Source organism: Leucopleurus acutus (genome assembly GCF_964270905.1).
Source record: "Leucopleurus acutus genome assembly, chromosome: 16".
NCBI lineage: Eukaryota > Metazoa > Chordata > Mammalia > Artiodactyla > Delphinidae > Leucopleurus > Leucopleurus acutus.
This window is the reverse complement of record NC_139158.1, coordinates 69,375,640-69,394,200: the sequence shown is the minus strand read 5'-3', so window position 1 is coordinate 69,394,200 and position 18,561 is coordinate 69,375,640. Positions and strand designations below refer to the sequence as shown.

General features: G+C 41.9%; 1 protein-coding gene across 3 annotated transcripts in view; it reads left to right on the top strand.

Annotated features, from left to right (window-relative positions):
* The window catches only part of CHD6 (chromodomain helicase DNA binding protein 6), a 211,663-nt gene that overhangs the window by 130,928 nt on the left and 62,174 nt on the right, over positions 1 to 18,561 (top strand). For all 3 annotated transcript variants that reach the window (XM_082857422.1, XM_082857423.1, XM_082857421.1), the window contains 2 exons: positions 265 to 475; positions 10,591 to 10,786. In XM_082857422.1, coding sequence (XP_082713548.1) covers positions 265 to 475; positions 10,591 to 10,786 — 407 coding nt within the window. The remainder of the gene's footprint in view (positions 1 to 264; positions 476 to 10,590; positions 10,787 to 18,561) is intronic.

Genomic DNA, 18,561 nt, shown 5'->3' with positions numbered 1-18,561 from the left:
CTAAGTCAGCTTGGTATTTCAGATCCTTCCTCTCCTTGGTCAGACTTCCCAGGAAAGCAGAGCACCTGTGTTCTCTGCAGGACAGCCCTGCCGCCTCTAGAGCCCTCTGCTGAGGGCATGGGATGGACACACAGCATTGCCTCACTGGACTGTTGGTTTGGGACCTAAGAATTCATTTCATTTTTTTCTAGGCTCTGTCAAGCAGAGGGTAGCTATTAGTCTTATAGTTTGTTCAGAGAATAGTTTTGTTCCATTCTTTTTCAGGGGCAGAGGAGAAAATTCTGGAGGACTTCCGGAAAACCCACAGCCCTGATGCCCCCGACTTTCAGCTGCAGGCCATGATTCAGGCAGCAGGGAAGCTGGTGCTGATTGATAAACTGCTCCCTAAGCTGATTGCTGGCGGCCACAAAGTACTCATCTTCTCCCAGATGGTGCGCTGTCTCGACATCCTGGAAGATTATCTCATCCAGAGAAGGTGAGCCTTGTGTCAAAGCTGTGCATCAAGCACTGCAAGCAGTTCCTTTTCTTTGGTGCCTTTTTGATTCATTCAAAAATTATGTTTTAACAAGAAAAAAGCATTAAAAAAGAGACATAAGAAATCTTCTCATAAAGATTGACTAAAATTCAGAGTAGAATCTTATGACCAGTTTTAACTGTCTAGAGTGAATTTCCTAGCCTATGATGTGGAGCCCTTGCTTTGCTTAAAAAATAAATTTTACATGTTTATTTATATTCTCTTTAGTTGGAAGAAACAATTCAGTTAGCATTACAGAAGGTTAAGAAAATAATGTTGTTGTTTTTTTCCCTTAATGATGAGAAAAATACACCCTGGAAAGCATCACTATATCAAGTTGCTGAAAGGAGGGCACAAGCTGACAACAGCCAGAAAAAGAACTTGGGGATGTTTTATGTCTTAGCTAACGCTCTAAAGTTTTATGATAACACTCACTATGGCATCCCAACTTATTTTTTTGTTCATACTCCTGTAATTCCTTGAACCTAAGTTCCATTACTTATGCAGGTGAAAAGCCTGGGGTGTTATGTGGGTTGTTTGGAGTCTCTATGGGTACTACATTTGTTACATTATACACTGTACCTTCCATCTCCAGTCATTGGGATACATCAGTCATCCGAATGGCAAATGGATTTTTAAAATTTACTCTTAATCGTAAAGACTTCTCCAGATCTTAGAAACTGTTAGCCAAGGCATTGCTAGGTTTAAAGGACATCCTTATTTTTATATAGTCATCATAGCAGATCTCTGTTGTGTTAAATGTTCTGCTCCTTAAAGAGTCTGTTTGTCCGTATAACATGTAATTTATAGAAAAAGTATTAAAGGAAACGACCAATTTAACTATGGGTTATGCTGACATTTAATATTACATAAATAATTCTCCAAAATCGGATTAGGCAATAAAAGAATTTCTCAGAGCCCTGTAGTGGAGATCTTTAGGTTAGGAATTCTTGAGACTTACATTGTTTTTTTTCTTTGAAGAATATATTGAAACTAGAAAGCAGTTTCGTATTTTATAAATTCACTATATATGAATTACCAGAACGCTTGCTTCTTATGTAAATATATTATCTCACTCTTCAAAATGTATGCAACTACTAGTTTGCAGTTTTTATTAAAGATCCCCCAAAATGAGTAACAGTGTAATGAACAGACTTTTGCTGAGTTCAGATGTCTATATTTAGCTCCCTTATATGCTATTTTTCCTTATTATTTATTGGTTATTTTTGTTTTCAAATTGTCTAAAAATTACAGTTTTTCTTGAAAATAGGGACACGTTATAATACCACCACCTGCTCGAAGTTTCCATTCACACTTGGGCATTTATCTTTTTAGTCTTTTTTTCTTTGTGCATACATATATTCATTGTTGTTGATTTGTTTGAATTGGGATCATATTTTACATTCTGCTTTGTAACTCACCTTTTTATTTAACATACTTTGAACTTTTTTCTTTAATTCTTCTTCTACCACATAGTTTTGATGATCTGCATGATACTCTATTTTATAGGTTGTTTTCAATTTTTCAGCATTTTAAGGAACTCAGTGAATATCACTTTGCATTCATTGTGAACGTTTCCAGTTATTTCCTTAGAATACATTATGATGTATATTTTAAAAAGCATTTAATACATATTTCCAAAACACCCTCTAGAAAGACATTTTTACTGTGTCTTTTAATGGTGTATGAGAATGACTTTTTTTTCATACTCTGATCAACACTGTTTTTGCGTTTTAGTCTTTGCTGATTCAGTAAGCCAAAATTATGGTCTGTTGTTTTAATTTGTATTTCTGATTATTAATGACAGTTTCATATTTATTAGCTGTTTATATTTCTCTTTTTGTGCATTGCTTTATTCATGTTCTTTCTCCATTTTTTTTGTTACTCTTTGCCTTTTTGTTTATTAATTTATAAGAATGGCTTGTTTACTTAAGAATATGGTGCAAATACTTCCCCAGTGTTGTTCTTGACTTTTTCTTTATGGCTATGGGTTTTTGTTTGTTTATTTTATTCTTAGAAGTTTTAAATTTTATAATAGTCAAATCTCTCAGTCTTAAAACAGCTTTAAATAAACTTAAGTACTTATTTATGCTTAAATTAATATGCTTAAAAAGGCTTCCCCCACCTCTCAACTATGCAGTATTCTGAAGTATTTTCTTTTCACTCTCTTATGGCTTCTTTACCCCAGCTCTGCACCCAACAGGGTCTTCTGACTTTAATATCATCATTACTTTTCTCTTTTTGATTTAGTTTTTAAATTTTCTTCAAAGTTATACATGCACATAATTTAAAGAGCCAAATTATTCTATTAGACCTATGAAAAATAGCATTTTCTGGTACCACCACATACCCCCAGTTCCCCCCCACCTGAAGCATTTACTTTAAACTCCTTATGCTATTTCTTTTGGTATTTATAGCTATATCTCTAAGTAATGTTAGTAGTTGTAATTTTTTTTTTCCATTTTAAGTATTATCTGTTCTCACTATGGAAGATGAATATTTCCCTTCTTTCACTGCCCCTCGTAATTACCACATGTGCAACTCCTGTCCTCTCATCTTCCCAACCTGCCATGCAATACTTTGGGTTAAATTAATATTCAGTGTTTATTATGATGTATGTAAATGCTGAGTTATAGCTCAGCCATGTAGTATGCTGTTTACTGTTTCTTTCTTGCACAATTTTTATTTTTCCCTGAAGCTAAAAATTATTTTTTATTCGGTGCATATTTTTAAATATACTTATTGTAATTCAGCTCCAGAATTTACTCTGGTTGTCTAAATCTCCTCTTGTTACGTTCAAGCATATCAGTTTCGTGTCTGAGCCGTCTCTCCCAGGACCTTCTTTCTTCTCTCTGGGCAGTTACCCTTCCTGCCTAGTGCACAGTTGCCATCTGTGATCTCTCTTCCTTTATCACACTGACAAGTTTCTTTCCTTCCCTCTTGAGTCAAATCTTGTTGGTGGATCCCATGTACCTCTTTTGGGAGCTTCTAGAAAGGGTGAATGATAAATGAATTTGAGACTTTGTCAGAATGTTTTCAGTTTACTCTCATTCTTGAGCAGTAGTTTGGTTGAGTTTGAGGTACTAGGTCAGAAGTCACTTTGCCACAGAATTTTGAAGATGTTAGTTTACTGTCTTCTAGCTTCCAGGATTGTTGAGAGGTTCACAGCCCTTCCAATTCCTGGTCTGTGTATGTGACATGTTTTTTCTGTTTAGAAGCTTTGATATACCCTCTTTGTCCCAGTCCTGTGAAATCTGACAATGAACTGGGTTTTGTATGGTGTCTGTTGAACTGGATGCTTTGTAGGTCTTTCCCATTTGAAATTATGTTCCTTCAGTTCTGGGGGATTTTCTTGTATTTTATCTTTCATTATTTCTTTCTGTTTTGTTTTCTCTTTGTGAAACTCCTATTATTCATGTCAGACCTTCTGGTCTGATCACCTAATTTTCTCTTTTCTCTACTTTCCATCTCATTATATTTTGCTGTACCTCTGGTAGAATACCTTTATTCTGTCTTCCAACTTTAATCCCTAGATTTTCACTGTGTAATTATATTTTTAATTTCCTAGTTTTCTTCTGTAATTTTTCAGTCTTTATAGCACTCAGCCGGTTATCACACAGGTGCAGTGTTTTGTCATTCTGAGATTAATGACGATAGATTTTTTACAATCTTCCTACAGTGTCTGTTTTCTCAAGTCAAATTTTTCTTTTTGTTTATGTCTCTGTCTTCCGTAGTAAAATTCTGGGTTAGCTTTTTCCCCCCTCCTTTCAGCACTTAGAAGTTACTCTGTTGTGTTCTCACCCCCGTGATTTCTGATGAGAAGTTTTGTAGTCATTTAAGTGGCTGTTCCCCTGTATATAATGTATTGTTTCACTCTGACGACTAAGATTTTCTTTTAATTTTCAATTTGCAGCAGTTTGACTGATGTGTGAAATTCATCCTGTGCAGAGTTCACTGACCTTCTTAAATTTATAATGTAGATCTTTCATCAAGTTTGGAAAGCTTTAGGTCAATAGTTCTTTGATTTCTCTTTTTTCCTTTTGCCCTATTTTCTTGTTGCTCTGTGAGACTCCAATTACCTGTATGTTTGACCTTTAGATATTGTCTCACAGGTCCATAGGCTCTGTTCTGTTTTTTCTTTTTTTTTCAGTCCTTTTTCTCTCTCTTGTTTTGTCTGTCTTCAAGTTCACTGACTCTTTTGTCTGTCATTTCCATCATGCTTATTAAGCCCATCCATTGCTTTCTTTGTTTTAGAGATTCTATTTTAGTTCTAAGATTTCTGTTTGTTTCTTAGTGTGATGTTTTGTTTCACTGCTGCGATTTCCTATCTTTTCATTCATTATGTACATTTCTTTACTTTGCTGAACATAATTATAAGAGCTGCTTTTAAAGTTCTTGTCTGTTAATTAAAACATCTTAGGTTTGACATCTGTTGTCTTTCCCTTTAAGAATGGGTCATGTTTCCCCTGGACATTGTGAATATTGTGTTGTGGAGATTCAGGATTCTGTTATATTGCTGTGATGATGTTGATGGTTTTTATTTGGAGGCAGTTAAGTAGGTGAGTCTCAAAATGCAAATGCTGTCAGCGTCTCTGGTAGGTAGCAGCTCCAATTTCAGCTCAGACTACTTTCAGTCTGCCCCAAGCATGTGTGGGTCAGAGGTCCACCAGAGACTTAGAAAGAGTTTATACCCGGTGTGTGGAGTTCACCATCTCTGTCTCTTTACTTTCTGGCAATCCCCTCTCACCCTCTGGCAGTCCTGGTTGCCCCAGACTCCTTCTCTTGCTGCCTCTGGTCAGAAAGATAGTGGCTTCTCATCAAGATTTATAGCTGCCCTGCACCTTTGCCATAACTCTGGCTTCTGTCTGGGCAAAACCACAATTTCCTGTTTCTCTCCAAAATCTGCCTGCTTTCCTTAACCCTCTGGTGCCCTCAGATAGGTTTTTCTGTTCATTTGTTTTGTTTTTGTATTTTGCCCAGATTTTGTGGTTGTTGTTTACTGGAGGATTGATGTGTTAAGACCTTGCCCCTCCACACCAGAAGCAAAGCCTCAAAGGTCAGAGGCTTTCCTCAGATGTCTGGTTTTGGCTGCCAGATGGTAGGCACTATCCAGAGATTAGAAGCTCTGGGCATGTGGGCCAGCTTGTTGGCTACCTTATTCTCCATCTGTGAACACTGTCCGTCTAGCTGGACCATTTCATCAGGGAACCTCCAGTGTCAGTGCTTCGGGATGTTTTTCTTCCTCTCCCCTGCCCAGAGGGTGGGAACTTGATTGAACTGGGAGCTGACTGTGGGGAAGGGGTGGAGAGAGGTAGGGAGGTCTCAAGATCTCTGCTTCTCTTCCCTTTTTTAGTATGGTACCTCTGCCTTTAACTGTGTGGTGTCTCCTAAGGTAGAGAGAGGTACAGATCTTTTTTATCCTCTCAGCACTGGGGTGGATGATGGATAGGCTAACAGATACTTCAACAGATATTCAACCAGTTAGTTCCCTTGTTTTTAGACTTTCTGTATCTCCACTTTCAGGGATACCTGGTGCCACCAATGCCTGATCCCTTTGGATATTCTGCCATATTGAATTAGGTTATTTCTCACCTGGGATTCTGCTTTCTTCAAATCAAATATCACTTGGTTTACTTTCCAAGTCCCAGAATTTTCTCCTGTTCTGTTTGTAGGTTTATTGGGGGGAAGGCATTATTATGCATTTTTTTAAAAATCCCTTTACCTATCATTTTTCTAGACATTTGAGGAGATAAAAGAATTAAATGTACATGATAATTCATAATCTTTAATTGGACTTCTTTGATTTATTTTATTTTTTATATTTCAGTCTTCAGTCCTACAATTTTGGTAGAGGGCATATAATGGGGGTCTAATTTAATTTATTCCCAAATATTTTTGATTGTTTGTTTATTAAATAGTCCATCTTTTCCCCCATTCATATAAGACAGTATGCATAAAATATATTGAGATGTTTGCTGGGTGTGTATGTAACCTTTCTATTCTTTTTTTTTTTTTGCTGTACACGGGCCTCTCACTGTTGTGGCCTCTCCTGTTGCGGAGCACAGGCTCTGGGCTCACGGGCCCAGCTGCTCCGCAGCATGTGGGATCTTCCCAGACCGGGGCACGAACCCATGTCCCCTGCATCAGCAGGCAGACTCTCAACCACTGTGCCACCAGGGAAGCCCCCTTTCTATCTTTTGATCAATATTTCTATTCCTTTGCTCGTATATTATTACAGATGAACTTCAGAATTGTTCAGAATTATTCTTTTCTTTTTATATAAATTTATTTTTTTATTTTTGGCTGCATTGGATCTTCGTTGCTGTGTGCAGGCTTTCTCTAATTGTGGTGAGCGAGGGCTACTCTTCGTTGTGGTGTGCGGGCTTCTCATTGCGGTGGCTTCTCTTGTTGCAGAGCACAGGCTCTAGGTGCGCCAGCTTCAGTAGTTGTGGTGCGTGGGCTTCAGTAGCTGTGGCTCGCAGGCTCTAGGGCGCAGGCTCAGTAGTTGTGGCACACGGGCTTAGTTGCTCCGTGGCATGTGGGATCTTCCCAGACCAGGGCTCGAACCCGTGTCCCCTGCCTTGGCAGGCAGATTCTTAACCACTGCGCCACCAGGGAAGTCCCCAGAATTATTATTTTTTAATATATCCCTGACTACTCCAGTCCTCACTACAGAAAAAAAAAATTATATATTTACATATCTGTATTTATCTATGTGTACCTATATCCATTTGTTGGGATTTTGATTGGCTTTTACACACGTAGTAGGGTAGAATTGACGTCTTTGCAAAATTGAAGAACATGATATTCACTGCATTTACTCAGGTCTTCTGTATACACCGTTGATTTGGTAAATATTTATAAGGTACCAACCTTGTGCTGAGACCTCTATAGGTGTTAGGGACATGGTGACCAAACCGACATGACCCCTATTGCCAACTCCTGCTTATTTCTTATTAAGGTTAATTGTAAGTATTTTATATGTTTATGGCAGTCACGAACGGCAGGTTTTTGTGTGTTTTTTTCACTCTTTATGTTCTCCAGCTGGTTATTGCTGGGAGATGAGGTTGTTCATTTCCCTTCAGGCCTTCTGAGGTAAACATTTCCTGTTGTGCCAAAAACGTGTCATTTCCACCACCACCACCCCCGCCCCCACCCCCCGAGTACCCAGAGGTTTTCCAGAGTGCCACCTGCTTCTTGTTGATATTCGACAGCGACTCAGAATTACAGTTTGGTCGACCACATCAGCTCCTAGGGATTTTGTTCAGAATGCAGTTGACACAAAGGGTTAATTGCTGCACTGATGTCTGGTGCGAAAATTTAATGCTGTCTGATTTCCTCACTCAGATTTACTAGCCTTCAAGACTTTCTTTGTTCTTGAGCCTCGTTGTCACGCCAGCTGTCAGTTTGGTTTTGTTCCCATTTAATTTCATGCCGTGCTCATACAGGGGTGAGGGCATGGCCAAAGGATCTGGCTCAGGAGTGAGGGGAGTGAGGAACAATTTCACTGAACTCTCAGATCACTGGCTTTTTATTTTAGTTTTGTGTTCTTCGAGAGCAGTCCCTCAAAACTGAGTGATAGAAATGAGAATTAACGTTCTAATCATCCTGCCCAATTTCTAAAACTGTGTTCTATCATAGATGGCCAAACACTATCCAATTTTATGGGAATTTCTTTCCCTAGGTGATTGCCGAGCTACATCATCTCTATTTATTGGTTTCTCCTCCTCCTTAACATTATGCTCATTCCCCACCTCAGATCTGTGGGCATCTGGCTCCTCTCTGCTGGTTTAGGGGTGTCTTGTCAAAGAACATTGAGTCCTGTGTGCCTGCAGCACTAATTGTTCACATGTGTGAGGGTGGGGTAGTGGCAGCTATCATTTAATTGAATCTCAACCCTGTCTTCTGACTCCAAATCCTGTGCCTCTTCCACTGCATCACATACGTGGCCAAACGTACGAGTAACTCGGTTCAGTTCCTAGGTGCATTGATTCATCGCAGTCATTTTGGATATCTGTAGTTTCTCTTCTTAACCTTCCGATAGAGTTACAGGTTTTCTAAGTTCACCAGAGTCTCTTACTTACCTTTATTTTTGTCTTTTAAGTTTTTAGGGAAATCTTCCTACTGCATTGAAATATAGGGTACAATGTGAAGGCCATACAGCAAACTGGTTAAGAGTGTGGACTTTTGAGTCAAATGGATCTCACTTACCAGCTGGGTGACTAAGCAAGTTATTTCGCTTGTGAGGTTGTTGTTGTTGTTGGTGGTGGTGGTGGTGGTGGTTGTTTTTGTTCTTGATGTTTTCTCAAGTGTAAAATGGGGAACTGCCTCACAGGATTATTGCCAGAAGTAAATGTGATGATGCATATAAAGCATGTATCACGTATCGCAGTGCCTGGCACAGAGCTTGGCACTTAGGAGCTTACTGCTAATATTGTTGCTGTGGCTGATATTAATAAAGATGATAATTTTATCTGACTGCTTCATAGTTGTATAGAATTCAACCTATGACCCTTAGCTTTTAGCTTAGGACAAAATCTTCTTAGTCTGCCTTCATGACAATCCTGTAACCACCACTGCTTTTATTTGCTACTGTAGTCTCATGTATTATTCTTAAGTTTATTGCATTAAAAAAGAAGAAAGGAAAAATCTGCACCTGTAATTCCAGATGTGGGTGCACTCTAGCTTTGTAAAAAGAAGACAGTCTTTTTGGACTTGGGTTTTGCTTTGTACGTGTCCCTTCTGAGCCTGAATTGGTCTGCTTTCTCTACCTGTATTTCCTTGGGTGATTTCTCACGTGGATTTTCCTTTTACTCAAGGAAGTCAGGATTATGTTGCCCAATTTAGTTATCTAGAGCCACTCCCCGCCAGAGTCATCTACCCCTAGAGGATCTATCCTTAGTCTCTTACCAATTGTTTGTCTGAATTTTTAGAGATCTGATTTCCCAGATTCTGGGCTGCTGAGAAGGTTTTTGTCAGGATTCATGTTCTTGACTATCGTGGGGTCTAGGATGTCGTCCTTTTCTCACATGGTTCCTATTACATATACTTTACCAACCACTTCTTGCTTGTTGGTCAAAATTGGGCCCAGGGTAGCATCCCCATATTAATTTGTTCATTGTCAAGGGGTAAATAAGAAATAAATAAGACTAAGCAGCTATCCAGATTGGTACTGTGTTTTAATTCTGTGCTGATTACATGATCTCCATCATAAACAAACCTTCTGTGTTTTCTAATTGGATGGACAGATGCTAATAGGCTCCCATAGCAGTTTAATTTCCTACTCTCTTTCCTTTTACCTTCTCCTCACCATTCTTTCCACCCTTAATTCTTAACTTTCTACACAGGTATATGCCTTCTTAATGATATTCAGCTTTGCTTCCTCACTTTATTTTCCTCTAAAGATTCTCCTGGCTTCTTTCCAACCTGACACAGCTCAGAAACCTTTCCTGTGATTTCTTCCTACTTGCTTGGCAATATGCTGCCCAGAAGACCTTGGTTTCAGCTACAAACCTGGAGGTTTTGCTTTCTACCTCTGAAGCTTTGAGGAACTGTTAGGATAGAAATGACCAACCCAGACATAAAAAGACTGCCTGTCCATCCAGTCTGCTTCCCATTTTCAGTCCATCCAAAAGCAGATGGAGCCTGATCCGAACTCTGATTCCGTGTTACGAGTTCTACTGAAAGTAGATGGTTGAGGCTTTTATTTGCTTTTCCTGGTCTTATGATTAGATTCAGTGCAAGAAAATTGGGAAACACTTGAGAGTAAGTTTGCCTGGGCAGTGGGGATTGATATTTTATGTTTACAGTTCCTCTAGTCCTCCGTAGTTTGGCTGGTTTTTTGTTTTGATTTGGTTTTCGTTTGTTTTGAGAGAGGGGGACATATTGCAGTACAGTTTTAGGTGTCTGCCCTGCTGCATATGTAGAGGGGGGATTCCTTTTAGACCTCTGACATTAGGTCCATATTTAGAAGTGACGGGTTTAAGGCCGTTAGTCAACAGCTTCCTGCGTTGTTTCTTGTTCTCCACTGAAGTCATGATTAACACCTGGGCTTTCGTTCGTTTGGGTCCCCTCAGATACACCTATGAGCGAATTGATGGGCGAGTACGGGGAAACCTGCGCCAGGCAGCCATCGACCGGTTCTGTAAGCCAGACTCAGACCGCTTTGTCTTTCTTCTGTGCACCCGAGCGGGAGGCCTGGGGATCAATCTCACAGCTGCCGATACCTGCATCATATTTGATTCAGACTGGAACCCACAAAATGACTTGCAGGTAACCGTTAGGATGATTGCTGTTTGCCTTAGCTGTCCCTGAATCCAAGAACATCATGACAGGGCCCGGCTTAGCTATAGAGAGTGTCTGCCATGCTCCATGCTATTGCTATGGCTTCGGCCAGATGGCAGGCTTAGGGCCTCGGTCAGGGTACAATTGAATAAAAAGTAAATATCGAGCCTTCCCACGAATCCAAGTGGTTCTTCCCTTTTACTACAAATCAAATGGTATTTCACAGTGGTAGCCTCCAAATGTAGATTGGAACTACCATTTATCATCAGACATAAAGAAAGATACGAAGCTTGACTAATTCTCTAATTCTTGACATACGGATTGATTCTGGCGTTTTCACTCACTTTGTCTGTTAGGTGGTCATATGTCGTATACAGTACATGAGATGACCCAGAGGGCTAGGAAACTTCCCTGGTGTGGCAGGGGTGACTGAGGCTTCCCCAGTAGCTCATTTGCTCTCCAGTGAATGCAGCATAGTAGGGTTGATGTGGGCCCGGTTAAGTGTATTTGCAGATTAAATTTGCTCGTTTTAACCAAACTGAATAATGGTGGCTTGAAAAGATTATGGCAAAGATTGGAGCTAATACATTTTAAAAGCAAGTGTAAACAAGCAAATGACAGAGCTAACACTTCTGGTTCAGAATTCCTCATCAACCCCGTGTGAAAGTAAAAACAATGACATTCTAGCCAGATTGCACAATAAGTCAGTCCGAAAGATTCTAACTTGTCAAGAAGGCTATTTTAGATGACAGTTTTACATCCGTTATCATTAACAACAAACTTCATCCTGAGTGTGTATTGGGTCTTGGGACATCTGCTGATACTCAGAGTGTGAGTGTGTGGCTCAGAGAGCGTTGGGGACCTCAAAACCTTTTTCATGATACAGGTGATTGATAAGAGAAGTTTGAAGGCTGCTGTTTCACAAAACTGAGGAGGTGCCCTAGGGGATACTGCCGGGAAGGGATGCAGAGAAAAGGAGCTAAGGTGATGGGTATCCGGGCTTCTTTTCTACCTATCATGTCACACAGAGTCATTCTGCTTTGTCTTTTTCATTTAATGAGTTTCAAAATAACATTTTGTTTGAAGAAAACAATCTACTAGCTGAAAAACCAGTGCTCTAAATTATTATGTTGGTGACAGCTGGGTAAAATGCAGGGAAAAAAATCATCGTAAAACAAAGTCTGTGGCACTGTGTTCAACATCCAACTTGAAAAATCAGTGGCTATGGCCAGCTCACCATCAGGCCTTTCTGCTGGTGACGGGATATTTCGGTCAAAGATGACTTGCTAGATATGACGAATAACCAATATTTTTTTTCTCAAATAACCAATTTTTAAAGGAGTTAACATAGTCAATGCCAAAGTAATAATAATCAGTAGAAACTATTTGATCAGGTCACCAGCAAGAACCTAATTAGGATAGTGATGTAGATCAGGGGGTGGGAGAGTATTGCCAGCGGGCTAGCCGCCTGCTTTTAAAATAGTTTCATTGGGATATAACCACACCCATTTGTATACCTGTTATCTCTGGGTGCTTTCATGTTACAATGGCAGGGTTGAGTATTGCAACAGAGACCTCATAGCCCACAACATCTAAAATATTTACTATTATAGAAGATGTTTGCCAACCCTGAGACAGATGGTTCCTTAAGTAGTAAGTTCTTGACCCCTGTAAAGTTCTGTGCTCCTTTGCAGTGCTCACCTGACCGTGAGGCTCGGAACCTGGGCCAGTGACGGTATGAGAAACGGGTGGCCATTTGGAGGCCCTGTTAGCTGGGCACGCCTGAAGGACTTTCAGGAGAAAAACTGAAAGCATAGGGCTGGCATTTAGAGACAGGTCACTGTCAGAGGCAGAGATTTTGGAATCATCATGCTTCACCTAGTGAAGTCTAGACATTGAAGGTGAAATGCCAAGAAATGGAAAAAGCAAGAATGAGAATGTCCAGGCCTGAAGGAGAAGGTAAAGTCCTCTGAGGTGATTGATTTGTCTGTGTACCAGCCAGATGGGGTGGGTGGCACTGTCCAGAATTAGGGTCTGGGGAGAAGGGAGCAACTTTGGAATGGCCGTTTTTAATGGCCCCTGCTGGGGGAGTAGCAGGAGATGAGTAAAGGAATAGCAGTAAAGTCCAAACTGAAATTGGATAGTGTGAGAGTTCTGTATGCCAAGTCAGTTTCTGAACTTCTAACGCTCAACCTCAGTGGAGAAACAAAGACCATGAACATTCGGGCGACTTAGCTAGGAGTGGAGAACACTTGTAGAAGAACGTAGCAGAAGGTAAATGAGTGTCGATGTCAGTGAACAGCCCCAGGTCCACGTTAGAGTTAGAATTCCTCAACTTGTGGTCTTCCAGACTGGCTGCTTTTTTGGTTATTTTTATTTACAACTTGGTAACCAAGAGGAAACCCCCCTTTATTTTTGAGATGTCTGACCAGACTAGGTAGGAATGAAAGAATTGGCAAGAATAGGGTAATTTTCGGGCAGGGAATTGGGTCTGTGGTTATTGGGGAGTGGGATTGGTGGGCTGTTCTGAGTTGCCCCCAGAGACGGAGCTAGGTTCTCGGCTTGCTTGGCATGGGGAGGAGAGCACGAGAGCTGGAGACCACCCCCTGAATGGTGCGCACTCAGCACACTCTCCCTGGCATCTGCCCTTCACCCACGTGCTGTGAATGTGATGTAGAAGACAGAGTCTGGAGAGCAGGGTGCTGAGACCATCATGTGGTTCACAGGACTGCAGCTAAATCAGCTGTGAAAATCAGCGAAATGCATTCCTATCCCTAACAGAGCAGAAAACTCAACCAGGCGGCTCCCTGGTACTGTCCTTGCTAGGAAGTTAGGTCATGTTAACTTGCACACAGTCGTTCACACATATGCACGTATTCTGATACTTTTTGTAAATGAGTGAAAGCTTTCAGTCATCTTTAGTTCTTCATGGTTATTGAAGAACCACAATTCCTACTCTGATACAAGATGATCGTATTTCCTTTAGAAATGGGCTTGGCATAGAACGTTCATCTGTGAGTGGATTGAAGCACATGCTGCCTGATATAAACATCAGGGCCACGAAAAGAGAGTCCCATTATGAGCGTGGTCTTACCCTCTACCCTAGTGGAATTTTAGCATAGCTCCGGAGGTCAAGTTCAGATGGTAGAACATGTAAGTGTTCACTCTGGTCTCAAACAGCCTGGACAGATGTGGTGCAGTTCGTGCTTATCCGGAGTCGGGACAACATGGGGAAGCAGTGACAGTGCCAGGACACTGCTTCTCGACCCCTAGGCAGACCCCCTCCGAGCCTTGACAGGGAAGCCACCCTGCTTAGGGGGAGGCTGGGCTCAGCCCAGTCCCTGAGGCAGGCCTGCAGACAAGCCAGCTTCCATGGCTGTGGAACAGAGCTGCACTGTCTGAAAACTCAGCTGGAAGTCAGAGAGCAGAGTTACCTTTTCTGGTGCTTTTTTGTTATTATTAAAAGTTCATTCATTCAACCTTCTGGTCTTTTTGCTGGGGTTTCCTGTGCTTTGGGGGTAGAATTAGAGGCTTAGGACTTGCTAGAGAAATATGTATGTTTTTAAAACCTAGGTGTTCATAAATCAGATGACATTGGATGTCATCCTGTTTCCTTTGGTCTCGTTAGAGTCTGAGGAGTCCAGTAAATCGTATTTCTCTCCCTTTTGCCTCCAAAAGAACCAGTTAAGAAATAGACCCAGGAGTGCAAAGGATCAAAGCATCAGCTTTAATAAATTGTGATGGTGGATTAGATGGTATAGCTTGACCTGTAGCCAGACTTAGACTTCCGAGGACTCCTGCACCTGTGCACCCTCATGCCACAGTTAACCTTGCCCACTGAGAGCTGCTGGCAGCCACCTGCAGAGCAGAGGGGGGACTCTGCCCTCCGCAGGGGATTGGGGGGGGTGAGTCTATAGGAGCTCGGACTGGATCTCCCGTTTCACTGATGAGATCAGTCATTCCTTTGGAGTAGAGAGGAAGGAGGCGAAAGAGACTGTTGTGTTCCTACCTGGGAGCCGACATTCCCTCCCGGAAATATGAGGACAGAGAACTAGGGCTCCTGCTCTCGTGTCTACTCCATCAGCCCTTCCCAAATCCTTCTGCTCCCCTTTCCAGACAAGTGAAGGCACAGGGTCCTTAGGTTCCAGGACAGTACGTTCTAGTAAATCAATTTTTAGGTCCCTTTATTAGGGAGGTCTTATCTAGAGGATCAAGTAAGTGCCACATCCTCTCTCAAACCTTGAACATGTCTGTGTTAGTATCAGTGTGTGTGAAAAATCAAACTGTGCCTTCACCCAGGAGGGACAGCTGTGATTCAGTCCTGGTACGTCAGCTGCAGCAGGTTTTGTGTAGGTTTTCTATAGTACCTGTAACCCCTGAGTTCAAAAAATGGCAAAGGGTGCTTACCGTAGCCTGAGAAGGGAAAAGAGCAGTGAAAAACTGGTTTCTTTACTACTTCTCTTTACCTCTTCTCACTGCTGCCAGCTCTGAGGGCTGAGTGGGCCTGTGGGAAAAGCAAGGTACCGTGCCGCCCTTGCAGAGGCCACAAGGTGACAGTGGTAGCACGGCACAGGTCCCGTCCTTCCTGTGGATAAGGTTGTCCCCGAAGGGAGAATTCAGGAAGCCTGGGCGCAGGTGTCCTAGCCGAGAGCACAACCACAGGGTAATGCGGCTCCTGCCTGTGCCGAGGATTGTGGAAGGGAGGAGGGAATCCAGCCTGAGGAGCCAGGGGCTTGACACTCCGCCCCAAGAAAGGAGAGGTGCTGGTTCCCTTTGCCACTCCCTCTGCCGCCATCATATTGCTGGCACCGCCTCTTGCTTGGTAAAATGTATGCCTGCACTTGGACGACTAAACTCTATTGAGTTTACTTTTCCTTCCAAAGTAAGGCTTTGTGAGTGCTTCATTTCATGGTCCAGGCGTTCAGTGAATGTTTGTTATGTTTGTTGAACACTGGAATGTGCCGGGCACCGTTTAAAGTGTTGGAGACACAGCAGTGACCGAGACCCATGGTGTGTGTGCTCTCATGGAGCTTTCATTTTAGTGGAGCAGGCAGGCAAAAAAACAAGGAAAAATAAGTAAAATAGTCCCAGATAGCGATACTTATTACGAAGAAATGAAACAGGATACGAATAATGGGGATTGGACGCCCTGATGTAGAGGGTGGTGTAGGAAGGCTTCTTCAAAAAAGGTGACATCTGAGCAGAGACCTAAATGATGGGGGCGGGGATCTTAAGTTATAAAATCAGTAGGAAGAATGTTCCAGACAGAGGGAACAAGAAGTGTGACAACTTAGAGTGGGGTGAGCGTCGGTGGTGCACCTGAGGCAGGTGGGACAGGTGCTTACAGTACAGCGTCAGTCCCAAATAAAGTGAGTCAAGTTTCTCTTAAGTACTCTCCTGCCTCTCTTTTCAGTGTCCTCTCTTTCTCACTCCCTGCTCCTTTTTTCTGCTGCCCAAAAGCTCCCTTTTCCCATGCTGTTAACTTGCCTCTCCTTGCTTCCTATTCTCAGCCAGGTCTTGACTGACTTATGACACATTTATTGAGCCCTACACGCCAGGCCAGGCCCCGGGGAAGGAAAAGTGCTCAGGGCTTTGAACCACGCAGTGGAAATAACAGTGCAATGAGCAGATATCGGCGTTCTTTCCCAGAGGTGTTTACATTTTCAGAGGGGTTGATACCTCTCCCCAAAGGATAAATCTGGAGCTGGAAATTTCAGATTCCAAAGTAGGCCTGCAAAGGAGATAGTTGAGGGAGGGCAGCTTCCCAGTCAGTGCCCGCTGATCCATACTGCACTGAGAGCCCCTGATTCCTCTTCTGATGAGTAGGTGGCCAGCGGATACAAACTTTCTGTGTGCCAGGAGAAATGTAAAATCGCTGGACGTGCAATAAAATACTCATGTGTAGAAAATGAACTGGGGAAGTGTCCCAGCATGCTAGACGTGGCTGGGTTCTTGTGGGCCTATAGGTGATTTTTTAACCTCTCTGATGATGTAGATTTTCATTCAGGTACAAATAGTATTTCAAAGTATTAAAGAAAATGTACCTTTAAAATGTGATAGAACTAGTAATTTGAAAGAGTAATGTAAGGATCAAGGGAGGAATCAACATTATGTGTGGTTCTTTGTACCAGCTATTTAATTTTCACGTGATTGTAAAGATGTGGTGTAAGGTTCTGGACTTGCACCTGACGACAGTGAATTGAGGGCTGGAATCAGTTGGAAATCTGTCACTGTTCGGAGACTCCGCCTTTCTACCCATCACAGTCATTGGGATCTGTGTCTGTTTAAAATTTTTCTGAACCTGACTACTTGTTTCTTGTGGGCTTTTGTTCACCTCAAATGGGTTAAAAAGTACAGAACAAACTAGGTGCCTACAAATCATGCAGGAGAGCATTGGAGCTCTGTAATTTCCCCTGGGATGGAGGGCTGTGGGGACAAGGGGTAGCACCACTGCCTCCTACTGGTGGTCTAGCTCCAAGGGTTCTATGTTTATACCTTTGCTGGTGTGTTTTGTTTGCGCTTCATCTCAGTTGTTGACTTAGTTCTCAATGTTTCTCTTTACCACATTTTTGTGTATGTGAGTTCTGAAAAGGAAAATAAGGAATATATGAGATTTGACTGTAAAATGGCAAGTCTCTTAAATGTGGCAGGACTCATCCTGCTATCCTTCAGGTAAGTCGTCTTGGTAGAGAATGTGTTTATCTCCTGGTACCATCTGGCTGCTTGTGACAGTGCCCCCTGCCCACCCCCAGCCCCAGCAGAGGTTTGTTTTCCAGACATGGGTATCCCAGGACTAGTGAGGTGGCTTCATGGTGACATGAGAGTCCCAGGTCCCTCTGTCTCTCTGCTCCACCATCCTCAGTGAGTGTGGTTCACACGCTCTTGCTTCCAAGATGGATACTTCAGACCCCAGGTAGGAAAAATAAGGAAGGAAGGTGTGACACTTTTTTCAAGAGAGCAGAACTTTTCCAGATATCCCTGATAGACTGCTGTTACATCTCATTGTCCAGAACTGTATTACCTCGCCAGCCCTGGGAGGCTGGAGATGGTTTCAGTTGAATACGTCGCTGCCCTTGTATAAGAGTCAGGGTTCTGGTATTGAGGACAAATGGGGATATGGATTCCAAGAAGGTAATAAATTAGTGATGTCTGTAGCTCTCCTCTATTAGACCTTTGCTCAGAATATTTCTTAAACTCCCTCTTGTAATTTGCCCTCAACACCAGGTAAGCCAAAACAAAGAAAATCAGTGTCAGTACTTAATGAGCACATATTATTACTGCCTTATAGTTTCCACAAACCATATTATTTACCTTGATCACTTCCTTTATTTACCAGAGCTGTCCATCAGATTTTCTCCTAATAATGAAGATTTACAATCACTAAAGATAGTAAAAGAAGGTGTGGCAACTAGTTGTAATAGCCAAAAACAAAAGAACCTGGTTGTCCATCAGTAGGAGACTTGCTGCCTAAAACAGTATGTTCAGCTTTGATAAAAGAATGAGGAATATCTCTACATACCGCTATGGAGTCATCTCCTGGATATATTGTTGGGTGAAAAAAAATAAGGTGGAAAAAGTATGTATAGTATGCTAGCATTTACCTAAAAAGGCTGTCTATCTGTCTGTCTGTCTGTCTGTCATGTCTCCCCGCCATGGAAAGATTTTAAATGGTTACCTCCTGGGGGGAGGCGGTGAGGGAACAGGGAAGTGACGAATAGAAGCTAGTTTTTCTGAATATGCCTTTTTGTATATTTGACTTTGGA